The sequence below is a fragment of the Martes martes genome (assembly GCF_963455335.1).
Source record: "Martes martes genome assembly, chromosome: 8".
NCBI lineage: Eukaryota > Metazoa > Chordata > Mammalia > Carnivora > Mustelidae > Martes > Martes martes.
Window position 1 is genome coordinate 21,154,352 of NC_137895.1, and position 15,803 is coordinate 21,170,154.

Below are 15,803 nucleotides of genomic sequence, written 5' to 3' on the forward strand. Positions count from 1 at the left end.
AAAGAATTATCTGTGGGATCAATTCTTATGATCTACTGTTAGAGAAAAGGTTGGGAGTAAATATTTCTCCCAATACGAGATAATGAGAACTGTTATTTACTGCTATTTACTACATCCTTGACTACCAACTGTGTTACAATTCTGTATTCAAAGGAATCAGCTGCCTTTGGCCTAGATTCTTGAGTAAAACTATTTCCCCCGACCCCTTGTGTTCTTATTAATGTATTTTACTGTACCCTAATTTTTTTTTGAAAGTAGGCAAGTAAGTGGTAGGTACAAAAATATAGATAACTAAAAGTAAAGGCAGTTTATAAAAGGAAGCTGTTCAAAAAGTTTTTAGGCTTTTACACCAAGTTAAACTCTCATGATTATTTTAAAACTACCAGAAAAATAAATTGTGAATTAAAGCATAAAAGTCTTAAGAAAGAAAAATTATTCAAATTTTCTCTTGAAGCACTCAAATTAGGGGATGGGAATAAGGCCAGGGATGTAATACTACAAAATTATGTATGAGGGAAAACTACAACTATTGATCACTTTTATAGCTCTGTACGCAGGCTACCTGTAGCCAAGATGAAATATATGAACAAACTATAAAAGGGTTATTTAACAATAAGAAAATAATTTAAAAGAATGAGAAGTTAAAGAAAAGCAAAATTAATATGTAATTACTTACAGCAAGGGAAGACGTTTGTAGACATGCATTTTTAATTCTTGGTATCAAAGCATTTTTCATGGATGGATAGTCTATAAGATTTGCAAAGGTTGGAATGATGTTTAAACAGAGTTCCTATTAAGAAAATACATGGATTCAATCTTAGGGAAAGATTCTCTTCACTTTTCTCCCACATATTAAAAAATATTTTGCATTTGCATGGCTAATTTGTCACACAGTTTGAAATAAACTTTTATGTAGGTTGTATCATTTGCTCCTTTCAACAACTATTTGAAAGCAGAATATTTATCACTAGTTTTCAATTTCACAGTGAAAAAACAGACTCAAAAGACCTTCCTCAAAATCATACAAGGTCATATGACCTAGCATATGGTAACAACATTCCTTGGTCTCATACCTAATTTCTTTCCCTCACAACACAATTCATCATTTATTATTTAAGAATAGGAACACCTAAGTTTTGTTTTCTTTCATAATGAGGGAAAATCAAGTACAAAGTGACATCAAACTATTCGTCTTAAATAAGGGATTTCTTAGCTGTTACATAAATCCTTATGACAGAATATAATATGAACATTTTATTTAATATATTTTAAAAGATTATTTAATAATACCAGGGAGAAAATGCAGTAAGATACTATCACATAATCCCAGCTTTTAAAATGTGTAGGTACACGTGTCTGTCTATAAGATCAGGGAAAAAGACATAAGGACAGATCTGGAAATGTTAAGTCTGGGCGTCTCTGAGAGAGGATTTTAATTTTCTTTATATTTTTAAGTACTTCCAAATTCTGAAACTTCAGCAAGTATAACTCATAGAAACAGGAAAAAGTTATTTAAAACACTGTTAACTAATGCTGGCCATAATGTAAATGATTTTAACTGGGAACTCTGAATGAGGCTAACAGAGGAAAAAGGGCAATGACTAAGGAAAAGGGAACTAAATGAGTTAAGGAAAAGAACAAGAAATGGCTTGAGAACTAACTGGCTGAAGAACATACATCTCAGATACCTTAAAAGGGCAGAATGATCCTTGTAGCAAAGCACAGAAGGGATTACTGAAGAAAATGGAGGCATATATGTGTATCAGGGAAGGAGTTAAACAAATCTGGTATACTTAAAGACATTCATTTGTCTTTAAATAGAAAGAATCTGTTATCAAAATAATGGCCACATATTTATTTGCTTTATTCCCAGATTTCTAAAAGGCATATATGAGTTATATGTTTATATCCACTCAGAACTATAATAAATAAGTGGGTGACGTAACTCGAGGATAAGAAGTACAAGCTACATTCAAGGGGCCATTTTCTACAGATAGGAGAGAACAGGCAAGGGTGAATAGCTCATGGGATACTGTGCTCCTGTTACCAGAGGGTGCCTCCATAGGGAAGGTCAGCCTTTAATTCAAGAGAGTGAGCATGCATACACACTGTACTGTGTACCCTAGCAGTAGGTTACAAAGAGGCAAATCTTAAATTATGTCTAAATCATATAGGTGAAGGAGGGGAGGAAGAGCTTTACCTGAAGAAGAAATACAATGAAGAACCTAAGAACAGGAGACTGAAACAACCCAAAACCCAAGGAAGTCATTAACTCATTCTCAGGAACTTCTGCCTCTTAGTTTATACTTCATAACTGGTGGTAGAGAGGGAAGAATAAACATAGCTTCTATGTTTAATTTTAAAGCTAAAAATTTCTTAAATTGGTTTACATACATATTTCTGTTCGTGTCTCTAAGCACCCTAACTTTTGTAAACCATCTTCTACTTTTCCAGGTATTTTTCTAAACTCTTTAGTGTCTTAAATATTTCTAATCAAACTTCACTTTAAAAATATCACTCCAAAAATGAATTTTGGAAGTTACTTTCCAGTCTTCTACTTGCATGAAACTTCAAAAGATTTTTGTTTCTTGCTCTTGCTCTAATACTCTCCCAAAGCTTAAACAGTCTTTTAACTTTATCAGACTCTACCAAGCAATGCTCATACTAATTAATTGGACTGGTGACTGAAGACTTATATTGAATGATACAAGAAATGCTGGTTTGTAAAATTCAGCAAAGTTGCACAGGTCAATCTGGATTAAATGTTAACTACTTCAATAAATATTCATTGACTGATAATTACTGGCTAAATGAAGTCCCTTAGGAAGAAAAATGGGCTTTCATGTCACTTAGCTTTTTTTCTCCTTCCTAATCTCAGTGATTATAAAACCAGGTTGGCTACACAGGGCCTGTGGGAATGTTTTAAGAAGCTATAATTCACAACTCCTTTGGAAAGGGCTAAAAAGTAGAAGTAAGTACACCCTCCCCAATTGTCCCCTGTCATTTGGACAAAAGCAGCATATCCTCACCCTTAAGAAGGTATGACCTTATAAGGACAAAATTTAACATCAACTTCACAATTTGGAATAAACAAATGAACTTAGACAAAGACTGAAATGAGCCAAAAAAGTAACCTCATCCATGTGGGATTAGGTTCACATCACTTATTTTTAAGTAATCTCTATACCCAACGAGGCTCAAACTCAACCCTGTGATCAAAAGTCACATGCTCTACTGACTGAGCCAGCCAGGCACCCCCAATATTAGGTTCACATTAGGAAAAAGAAGGTTTTGGTCAGTAACTTAAATATTAAAATTTTAGGGATGCCTGGGTGGTTCAGTTGGTTAAGCTTCTGCCTTTGGCTTGGGTCATGATCCCAGGATCCTGGGATTGAGTCGCACACTGGGCTCCTTGTGGGGAGCCTGCTTCTCCCTTGCCTGCCTCTCCCTCTGCCTGCCACTCCCCCAGCTTGTGCTCTCTCTCTCCCTCTGACATATAAATAAATAAAATCTTTTAAAAAATTAAAATTCTGTTTTTCTCTACTAGAATTTCTATACTGGTAAATAAACTTTAAATATAAAACCATTAAGCAGTGCAATGATCTTAACATAAGTACTTATTTTTTCCAAAGTAAAAAAAATCAAAAAAATAAATTACACTTTTAACAGTGATACAAAATTTTTTTCCAGACAGTTCTGTAGAACTAAACTTTTAATAGCAAAGCTAAAGAACTAAAAGTTTGGCAAAGTACACAATATTTTAACATCACCTTTGTGACAAACAAGCATGACTACAAATGTGTTAGGAATGGTCACACTAAATTACTATCTGGTTTTCTATCTACTTGCTCCACAAATTAACTTCAATGTAGAAGGAACACTTAGAAGTCTGAGTTATCAACCATGAAAGAAAATTATGAGTATGGGAGTACCTACTTAATATTTTCATAAGAAAAAGGCACATGTATCTTTGACATTTTCATTCCTATGTTAGTTACTCATTCAGGAAGAAGATATACTGACCCAAACGACAATAAATCAAATTTTCCAGAATAGAACATCTTTCATTTTATTTCGTTTATACAGGCATTTGTCAATTGACTCTTTAAACTAGTTGGGAGCAGATACATTTTAGTAACAGAACACAATCCAATTCAATGGATTAATATATATCACTACTGACTTTTATAGAAAAGATTTTACAACTCAACCCCAAAATATACTTCTTATACTTCTTTCTTTTGCTTTAAAAACAAAACAAAAAATAAATCAAAATCATTATTAAAGAAAAATAATCAAATATTATACCTGGATCTGAATGGAAGGAGCCTCTAGTGCTCTGTAAACCATTGGTAGGACACTGTTCTTTATCTCATCAGGAGGAGTTTTGGTTAGTAGCAAATCCATTTTTTGTAAGAAAATTAACAAAATCTATGTAAGAAAAGAGGAACAATGTATTATAGTCTAGAATCTTTAAAAGATTTCACTTATGACAAAATTTAAAATATCTTCAAAAAAGTTAAGTTCTACATTTTGACACTCACCATGTTGCTAGCCTGAAGGCATGGAAGACAAAAACATACAAATCAAGTTTCTTACATTTCCAGAAGCACACTATTTAATATCTGTTCTCAGTTTAAATATTTAAATGAAGACTAATTTCCTAACTCTCACACATCTTCAGTAATACATCACTCACCCATAACTACCACTGTCTGGAATCTACTGAATTGGAAAAAAATAATAATAATAAGCCTGAAAACAGCAAAGTCAAATATCACAAAGCAGTAAATGCACTTGGCTTCTAAGTTCAAGAGTAGAAGAAAAGGTACAGAAATGAAAGGGACTCCATTCCCCTATGATCCTTTGTTGTGTTTCTTAAATTCCACATATGAGTGAAACCATATAATAACTTCATTTAAATGACTTATTTTGCTCAGCACAATACCCTCCAGTTCCATCCACGTCACTGCAAATGGTAAAATTTCATCTTTTTGATGGCCAAGTAGTTTTCCACCACACACACACACACACACACACACACACACACACACACACACACCCCCATTCATCTGTTGATGGACATCTGGGCTCTTTCCATAGTTTGGCTATTGTGGACATTGCTGCTATAAACACTGAGTGCAGGTGCCCCTTTGGATCATGTTTGTATCCTTCAGGTAAATACCTAGTAGTGCAATTGCTGGGTCGTAAGGTAGCTCTATTTTTAACTTTTTGAGGAACCTCCATACTGTTTTCCAGAGTGGCTGTACTAGCCTGCATTCCCACCAGCAGTGTAGGAGGGTTCTCAGAGAGGGAGACAAACTCTAAGAAACAATTAACTCTAGGAAACAAACTGAGGGTTGCTGGAGGGGAGGTGGGTGGGGGAGTGGGGTAATTGGGTGATGTGCATTGAAGAGGGAATTTGATGGAACGAGCACTAGGTGTTATGTGCAACTGATGAATAACTGAACTCTACATCTGAAACTAATGATATACTATAGGTTAATTAATAGAACTTAAATAAGATTTTTTAAAAAAGAATTGAAAGGGGCTGTCATGAAAAATTCTATAAAGAACATTTTCAGTTGTCCCAGATCATTTTCTCACCTAGCTGCAACACATAACTACATTATAAGGAACAAACTGTCCCTTCTATTCATGCAGAATACTGAGTGAACATGTGGCTCCATCACTTTGCCTCCTAACATCTTGACCATGTTTGGGAAACTCTGTTTCAAAGCCTATAGTTCCCTCACCTGCCCTTTCCTAGCCACAGGAACTCTTGCCTTACCACCACAGACTTCCTTTTGTTCCCCTCCTTTCAAAGAAAGAACCACGAATAGCCTGTCATAAAACCATTATAACAAGTAGTTGATGGTTTACTAATACGCTACTGCCATGTAGTGGCAGAAACACGTAATAATATTTGCTATGTACCTACAAATTTCATTTAATCTCAACAACCCTTCTTGTTTTAGAAATGAGCAAACAGAGGCTTTAAGAGAGTAATGACTTGTCCAAATCATGCTCCTAGTAAAGATGAAGATCAGATTCAAACCCAGTCTTAAACCTAAGACTACTCTGATTCTGACAAATAAATATTATACTAGAGTCTACATCAGAAACTAATTACATTTTCACTTACAATACACACACATATTATTTCTCTGGTGCTGTAATCACTTTCCCTCTTCTGGTGAAACTATTTATTACCAGGAAAATAAAAGAGAAACAACTGGCATAAACTATCTACAAATTAAAGACCCTAAATAACAAAACAAACAAAAAGCAAATACATAAAAGTGCAGGAGAAAAAGAAATATTCTTCCCAAACCTGTAACTTTTAATAAGGCCAATAAGAATGGTATACCACATGCCAAATCTCATTACAATTTATTTTCTGAGATGGTAAATTATGGAGAGCTATATACACTTACTTGCAAAGTTTAATTATAATTTTAGGAATGGTTCACTTCAAATATATGCAAAATAGTTTCTGACTAATGGATAAGAAGTCTCTTGCACTTACCTCAATTTTTAAAAAGCCACATATCCATTCCTTTCATTTTCGATGATAGTCATCATTGACTAACATCATTAAATAACAGCAGATAAATAGGAAAGAGTATCTATACACATACCTGGATTGGCTCCTGCTGTTTAAAGACAGGGCCAAGTTCAGGTAGAATTAATTTGACATATTCTTCTTTGGTGCATTCTTCGGCAATCAGTAGAACATTGGGCAAAACAAAAGGTACCATGTCAGGGTTTACAAATTCTGAAGTCAAACAAGGCAAAATTCTCTGCACAATGACACGCTGAAAGGCAAAAATGTTTTCATAGAACTAAATTTAACTTCACATCTTTAGTATTAATATTGAAGTTACAGTCTTAAATCTCCAATCCCTTTGGGGAAGATGACCATATAATTTATAGTTGAAACTGGGACATTGTTGAGAGTAAAATGGGGTGCTCCGGCTAACTATGTCAGGACAAAAGAAATAACTTGGGAATATGGTCACCACTCCTTTATGAAACCTTCTCTCATTAGTCTTCACTAGTATGTCTCTCCTCTTCATTACTTATGATTCATACCAAACAACTTAAACACTGTTCTGTATTGTTAACTCTATCTACACATACTCTGAGTCTTGGAGAGCAAGAATATTTTGATTCCTTTTTTATCTACATAGCATCTAAGTAAAGGGCTAGACAAACAGTGCATAATCAATGAGTATCTGACAGATTAAACACTGGAGATATTTTTGTAACCAGGAACCACCAGTTTTCCAACCACGGACTTCTAAGGCATTCGCCGACATTTTTTTTTAAGATTTTATTTATTTATTTGACAGACAGAGATCACAAATAGGCAGAGAGAGAGGAGGAAGCAGGCTCCCCACTGAGCAGAGAGCCCAATGCGGGGCTCGATCCCAGGACCCTGGGATCACAACTGAGCCACCCAGGAGCCCCGATTCACCAACATTTTTTATACTAGAATACACTCATGATATAGTAAGTCAGAGAAGGTAACTTAAAGGCATGGGAGAGGCTAGTAACAATACAGATGTACTGCTTAATTGCTGGTGAGGCAATGATCTCCACAATGACAGCTTATCGACTTCTCTTCTGACATTTAATGTCCAGGTACTATCTTTGCATAGGTAGTACTCTTCTAATTTTCTTACCTATCTAATTTATTTAATTATTTTTGGGCCCTGAGATAAGGTCCACTAAACTTTCAGGTTCAGTCTGCAGCCTTCCATAGTCATTTATGCACCTAAAGCAAAAGTTACATTTATTTCTCTGGAAGAGTTACTGTAGTAAATAAAAATCCTGACTATAATAAAAAAAGTGCTCAACAACAAACCTTGGGCAGTTTTGGTAGGACTTTCGGCAGTCCTTTGAAAAACTGTGATTTCTGAAGATTATCTCTTTGGAATAAGGTATCAAAATACTGCAGCGTTACTGCACCAACATCATCAAAGAAGGGAATCTAAAAACAGGAAATAAAATTATTTTGATAACTATTAAAGTACTTCTCATACCTGAAACTGCCATAATATAGTAAAACAAATATTCAAAAACATTTAGCAAAATACTAAAGATCACTTAATAATTCTAATTATAAAAATAAAAATAAGGAAGTAATAACCAAATTTCTTCTCAAGTTCAAATTTTCAGTCACTACCTGTAAGTTAGCTGGGCAGTAACATTTTCTTTACCTAACTAAATACTGAATACCTAAATACTGAAAGATTAAGTAAAATATCTTGAAGGCATAAAGAGTACTATTCATCTATTAAAATCCATAGTTACATGAGTAAATTAGAGGCTCATAAATTCTTGTGTCCAAATTTCTATACCTACATGACTTAAGACTCTGATTATTTGAAATCTTAATTTTATATCAGAGCAGTTATATACATAAATTATTTAACTGCTTAAAATTAAAAGAAGTTGAATATTTAACATATTCAAGGATAAAGATGCTATTTGGGGACTCTATCTGGCTAAATCTTGCTTTAGAAGCACTTAATTTACTTTAACTCATTGTCCCTCCACCTGAGGCAGGAATTCATGTGTACTTACCTTTGTCATTTGATCTGCATCTGGTCTTACAGTTGGAGTGACATTTAAGAGTAGTTTTACATGTTCACGGACTTCCTCAGGTATATTTGAAAGTGAACTAGATCCTAAACGACTCAACTATTTAAAAGAGTGATAATATTAAATATGAATATAAAATATGCAAGAATACAATACATTTATAGTCAATAGTCTATTTTTAAAAACTTTTTGAAATTTACTCAAAAATATATGTTACAGTGAACAAACTGCTAATTCTGTGGCAAGATGACTAAAACACTTATCTTTAATACCTGAAATTGTTTATATTACTGAAACAAATGCCCAGCATTTTAGATCATATTTCAGTAGTAAATAAAAGCCACAATTAAAGTTGTGGTAACAAACATCAATCCTCATTATTTACAAAATTACTTTTGTTAAGTTGATTTTATGTAAACTTAAAATATGAGACTTCATCTTATTTTAGAGAATTTTCTGAACTCGTTTTTTTAAATCAAAGAAACATTTAATACTTTCAATGCAAGCAGTTTTATATATATATATATATATATATATATATATATGGCAAATTACCTGATCCAACTGCCTACTAAAACTCTTGTAAATATCTTGCTTGTTAACCTCAAATATGGGTTTCCCTTTATTAAATACAGCATACATGACAGTTCCTAGTGAGTACATATCACTGGCTGCTTCACAGCTCACAGAAAGTATGTATTCAGGAGCCAAATATTCAGGATTTGGAAGACACAATGATGGTAAATTTGGGTCCCATTCTTTACAAGGAAACTTAGGCTATAAGAAGACAGAAAAAAGATTATATAGATTAAATATTTCAAATTAAACCAAAAAACACTATCAAAGCAGTAGGAACCTAGTTTTAAATTCATACTCAGTCATGGAAGTAAAAATATCATCACCACCTTCAACCTTAAAATTTTCAAATTCTCAAATCTGGAAAGGGCACTAAACAAACTGAGAGATATGAATAAGAACTCTTGCAACCTGGGTGCCTGGGTGGCTCAGTAAATTGAGCGCCTGACCCTTGATTTCAGCTCAGGTCATGATCTCAGGGTCCTGAGACCAAGCCCTGCAATGGGCTCTGTGCTGACTATGGAGCCTCTTGGGACTGATTCTCTTCCTCTGCCTTTGCCACTGTGCTCACTCATTCTCTCTCAAAATAAAAAAAAATTTTTTTTTTAAAAAAAGAACTCTTGAAACCTTAGGATTATTGGAGTTCTCTCCCAGAAGACAAATTATCATTATAAGATTCAGTATGAATATGAAAAGGTATAGCCTATGTTCTATGATACATAGGCTTCAAGTTTTATGGACCCAGATTATTATTTGAAACCTTGTTCTTTCACTAACTAGCTGTGTGATTTAGTTAACAGGTTCAAAAGGTTGTTGTAAAATTAAACAAATGTACAGAAAAAAAATGGACCTAACACAGTATCTGACCCATTATATACCAAAACAATACTAATTCTTTCTGCTTCCCTTAAAAGTTATTTACTTAAATTACAAATCTATTTTAAGGTCAAATCATGGTGCCTTTAACAACTACATACATATATTAAAAACTAGAAATATTGCATTATTTTCCTAAGTATAAATAGCCAGAGATATCATAATCACTATGTAATAGGTACTTTAGAACCAAAGAGAACAGGTTCAAATCCTACCTCTACCACTTAACCACCTGCCTATACTTAGGTACATTATTTTATTCTATGAGCCCAACTTACCCATCTACATTATTCCCATATCTCATGGATTGTGGTGAGGATTAAATAAGTAAACACATTAAAAAGTGCTTTGTTAGAAAAGTACTTCAAATGTTAGTTCTTATTATCACTGCTACTTTGTTATCATGCTCCCTAAAGAAGATTTTGTGGTCCAATGTTGGGAAAACACTGCTTGAGATTCACATTGTTTGTTAGTGTATTTGATATCAGGAGGATATTTGCCTACTTAACCCAATAGTTCTCAAATTTATTTAACTCTAGGATCCTTTAATAAAGTAACACTACTGTGGAATTAACTAGCTAAAGGATACAAGGATATTCTTAGGTAAAATGAACATTAGAAATTTTCTGTAAGGCTGTACATTTAAACATACGTTGTACCATGTAGCCTATTTCTACACATTTATCAGACTTGCAAATTCTCTATCCATTCCGGATGCATCACAGATTTCCACAGCCTTAAAAATATTAGAAGACTGGGGCACCTGGGTGGCTCAATCAGTAGAGCATGCAACTCTTGATCTCAGTGTTGTGAGTCTGACCCCCACCTTTACTGTAGAGATTACTTAAAATCTTACAAAAAAAAAAAAAAATTAAAAGACTTAAACTTAAACCCTTCATTACCTCTTGCTCAGAAGGATTGCTTGATGATACACAAAAATCAAAGCCCATTATTTTCCAGGCTCCACTTTTATTCAAAATTATATTTTCAGGTGTAATATTTCCATGGACCATTTTCACACTGCTATGTAAAAATGATAATCCTTCAGAAACCTGTAATTGGGGGGAAAAAAGACTTTTACATTAAATAAAACTCCTTTCAATTACAATAATAAAATGCCTCTAAAATCATAATTGCTGCTTCTCACAATAAAAGTTTTTTTTATGTCAGGGAACAATTAAATTTCATCATAAATGCAAAAGAGTAGATATTCTCAGTTGCTACAAGGATCTAAGCATTAGTGGGAAAAACCCAGTTATAAAACCAAAATACAATTCTTTATTAAAGTTCCTTTCCAAAGGCGGATAAGCAAAATCAAAGATACTTTAAACCCATTTTTCTATCCAAATTTATTCAGCTTCTGTATTTGAAATGTGAAGGCATCTTCAATTCCCAAGTTACAGATAGTAAATATCAAGGGACTCCTTGTCACAATCTTGCCACTATTGTTCAACACAGTACTAGAAGGCCAGCATCAGCAATCAGACAAAAAAAAGAAATTAAAGGTATTCAAATTGGCAAAGAAGTCAAATTCTCTCTCTTTGCAGATGACATGATACTTTATGTGGAAAACCAAAAAGACTCTGCCCCCAAATTACTAGAACTCATAAAGCAATTCAGTAATGTGACAGGATACAAAATCAATGCACAGAAATCAGTTGCTTCCTTATACACTAACAATGAATATGGAGAAAGGGAAATTAAAGAATCGATTCCATTTACAATAGCATCAAAAACCAAAAGATACCTTGGAATAAACCTAATCAAAGATGTAAAGGATCTCTCTTCTAGAATTTAGAGAACACTTATGAAAGAAATTGAAGATGACACAAAAAGATGGAAAAACATTCCACATTCATGAATTAGAATATACAGTGTTAAAATGTCTATGCTACCCAGAGCAATCTATATTTTCAACACCATGCTGATCAAAATACCAATGATATTTTTCAAAAAGCTGGAACAAACAATCCTAAAATTTGTATGGAACCAGAAAAGACCCCAAGTCGCCAAGGAAATGTTGAAAAAGAAAAAGCTGGGGGCATCACGTTGCCTGATTTCAAGCTCTATTACAAAACCGTAATCACCAAAACAGCATAGTACCAGCACAAAACAGACACACAGATCAATGGAACAGAATAGAGAACCCAGAAGTGGATCCTCAACTCTGTGGTCAACTAATCTTTGACAAAGCAGGAAAGAATATCCAAAGTAGAAAAGACAGTATCTTCAACAAATGATGTTGGGAAAATTGGACAGCCATATGCAGAAGAATGAAACTGAACCATTTCCTTACACCATACACAAAAATAGACTCTGAAAGAACAGAAGACCTAAATGTGTGATAGGGATCCATCAAAATCCTAGAGGAGAAAAGAGGCAGCAACCTTGCTGACCTCGGCCACAGCAATTTCCTGCTAGACACGTCTCCAAAGGCAACAGAAACAAAGGCAAAAATGAACTTTTGGGACTTCATCAAGATAAAAAGCTTCTGTACAGCAAAGGAAACCATCAACAAAACAAAGAGGCAACCCACAGAATGACAGAAGATATTTGCAAATGACACTACAGATAAAGGGCTAGTATCCAAGTTCTATAAAGACCTTCTCAAACTTAACCAAAAAAACAAATAATCAACCCTAAGTTTATTGTATGTGAAGTTTATTGTATGTTAATTAACTTAACAAAGCTGTTGAAAAACAACAGACAAAATTATCTCTGTCCCCAGTGGAACTGAGAATCTACTGTATGAATTTACTCTATAGAGCTGAAGATATTTTGATAGGCAGGAAAAGGAAAATCAGAAAAAGTGGACACAGGGCGCCTGGGTGGTTCAGTGGGTTAAAGCCTCTGCCTTCAGCTCAGGTCATGATCTCAAGGTCCTGGGATCCAGGCCACATTGGGCTCTCTGCTAGGTGGGGAGCCTGCTCCACCCTCCCCCCACCTCTCCCCTCCCTCTCTCTGCCTGCCTCTCTGCCTACTTGTGATCTCTGTCTGTCAAATAAATTTAAAAAAAGAGAGAGAGAAAGAAAAAGTGGACATATATGAAAAGTCTAACAAGATCTGATACCTATTAAATAATTTCTTTAAAGATGTAATTTTTATTTTTTATTAAATACATTAGTATTTCAACTTAATATTTTATGAAATGCATTCACTCAAAGAACTCAAAAGGGAACCAACCCATCAACCAGTAAGTACCCTTCTACAAAGGTTACCAATTGTAAGGACCTATTTTATGTTTATATTTTGTCAAGAGGCTTTCATTGAGGTTAAACAAAACCTTGTTGCTTAGCCCTTGAACTGTCCTTGCTCCCCTTCCCCCAGGGGATTCACTTAAAGGCGGTCCCGGAAACCAGCTCCAGGTAACAATGCCCAGATACAAAGGTGGGTCAGGCCAGGTGGAGACATCTGATCAGTAGGGGGTTGCATACTGTCTCCCTAGCTACCAAGGAGTATGGGCCCCCGCCCTTTGGGAACCCTTTTGGCGCCAATCCTAATCAAGATGTAATAGGCTGATTCAAATGTCTACTAGAGTGAATTATAATTCAATTGGTCACCCAGCATCACTGTGGAGTTTCCTGTGTGTGTTACAATCTCATTGGTCACCTGTGCGTGGCCAGGCCCGACCGCATGGCCTTTGCCCTTAAAAACTAGACTGTGAAACAGAGAAGGGTCGCCCTCTCTTGTACGAGGTGCGGCCCCGAACGTTCGGTTAGATTCTTGATGCTTGTTGCGAAATAAAGCTTTGCTTGACCTTCGCTTTGTATCAGTCTCGCTCCTTTAATCACGGACCCGTTATTGGGGCAATGTTATGTTTCATAAATTTAAAATATAATTTAAACCTAACAATAAACTGTAGAAAAACTGCAGAGCATAGAAATAATTTTTAAATTACTGAGAGGATCCAAAGGTTTACATAAAACAGTTGATATTGCTAATAAGTTTTAAATAGCCAAAAACAATTTTGAAGGATAAGACTCTTTTCACATGGTAAATAAAAATACATACCTGTAGCAAACCATATTTAGTTTCTACATCATAAAGGTTATAATCCTTAATGTCTGGAGATACAGGGGAAGGTAGATTTTCCCAGTTACCTAAAACATTGGCTAAACTGGCAAAAACTGGTTCTGTACAAAATGCTAAGCAATCCCTGTTTTAAAAAAGAAAAAGAGTTATTTACCGTCATTTTTTTCCACATTATCAAAATCAAATATACATAAAATATTCATAGTCAACAAGAAGGTAGACTTAGATTTGTTTTCATCATCAATGTAACATTTAAACCACCATTTTCAGAATGTACTCAAAGGAACCAGCGGATTTCCCAGACCCCTCTGGAGCAAGAGGAGTCAGAGAGAGGCACAGAGCACAGCACTAGGTCCCCTGTAACTACTTCAATCAGAGCAGCTTTGCTTTACCTTTTTTTAAATATAATGTTAAAAGGTGTCACAATTTTTATATTTTTAAGTTACTGCTCTTTGATGTATAAGAATATTTAGAAATTCAGAAAATGTTAGATATCGACATTGAATAGGCTTTACTCATAAAGAACTCGGGCTTTGAAGACAAATACCTAACTTCAAGTCCCACCATCCCTATTCCCTGACTAGGTGAGTCGGACACTTGGCTCTGAGCCTCACTTTGCCCATTTGTAAAATGGTGATAAAAAACCACCCTGAAGGGTAACTGTGAACATCAAAGGAGATAATGAATGTAAGGTACATATAGCAGAGTCACTAGCATGGAAACTTAATAAATCTTTACTGCTGCTATTATTATTACCAAGTGTTTGAGATTCAAGTCCTAACATTTTATGCTTTGGGCTTATTTAGGCTCTGGCAATGAACTACATACAAGGTACTGTGGTAACAAAGCTAGGCCAACCCCCTGCACCAGGACTGTAACTGTTTAATAGCAAGTATACCTTTTGCTGTTTCATCTGTCCACTATACCTGTAACTTTTCTTTTACCTTGAACCCAGTTTTCAAATGAAAGCATATGCAGAAGCTTAATATACATGAAAGATTAAGACAGAGCTGCTTAGGCTTAGGGAGAGTTATTACACCTGCTCAGTCATCAACAAAGATGCTACCTTGTTCTTTACTCCCTCACCAAGCTCATAAACACAGTGGACACCAGGTTTCCATTTGCTGAACTGTACTGGAGGAAAACTGATCAAATACTCTGAATTTTCTACTGTACTCTGTAATTCCCAAGACTCACGTATTTGAGCTACTCCTAGTTTTTCCTCTCTGTACTGATCCCAACACCATCCTTGGCCACATCACTATCCATATTATCACTCCTCCAGCTGGAAGTCCTCTTATCTTTCATGAATATTCACTCCCATCACCATTACAGTCACATACCAGAAGGGCTATATCCTCTTCTCAAGAACCACTTCCCCAACCACAGCTACTTACTAGCCATTATCTCCTACCCCTTTACTACCTCCACCAAATCTAGCTCCCCAACACCTTTATTAACAAAATTCCAAGTATTCAGTCCTGACCATATGTATTTAATTCCTTTTTCTCCCAACTATCACAATAAACATCACCCTAATTATCCTTTACCAAGCAAACCCCTACTAACCCTGTAATAACCACTACAAGTTTTTTTACTCTCTTGCTTACGTCATAAGCACAAGGAAAGAATAGAAAGTCCACGCCTTTTTAAATTCACAGTGTTAAGTCACATAGTATACTTTAACCTTGCTCTTTTTTCAACATTCA

The 15,803-nt window shown here is 34.9% G+C and overlaps 1 protein-coding gene across 2 annotated transcripts in view; it reads right to left on the minus strand.

Annotated features, from left to right (window-relative positions):
- Window positions 1–15,803, minus strand: part of SCYL2 (SCY1 like pseudokinase 2) — a 60,565-nt gene that overhangs the window by 17,227 nt on the left and 27,535 nt on the right. For both annotated transcript variants that reach the window (XM_080809922.1, XM_080809921.1), the window contains exons 4-11: window positions 14,074–14,218; window positions 10,965–11,114; window positions 9,166–9,387; window positions 8,593–8,709; window positions 7,871–7,996; window positions 6,642–6,818; window positions 4,309–4,431; window positions 677–790 (exon numbers count right to left, since the gene is read on the minus strand). In XM_080809922.1, the coding sequence (XP_080666048.1) occupies window positions 677–790; window positions 4,309–4,431; window positions 6,642–6,818; window positions 7,871–7,996; window positions 8,593–8,709; window positions 9,166–9,387; window positions 10,965–11,114; window positions 14,074–14,218 (1,174 nt within the window). The remainder of the gene's footprint in view (window positions 1–676; window positions 791–4,308; window positions 4,432–6,641; window positions 6,819–7,870; window positions 7,997–8,592; window positions 8,710–9,165; window positions 9,388–10,964; window positions 11,115–14,073; window positions 14,219–15,803) is intronic.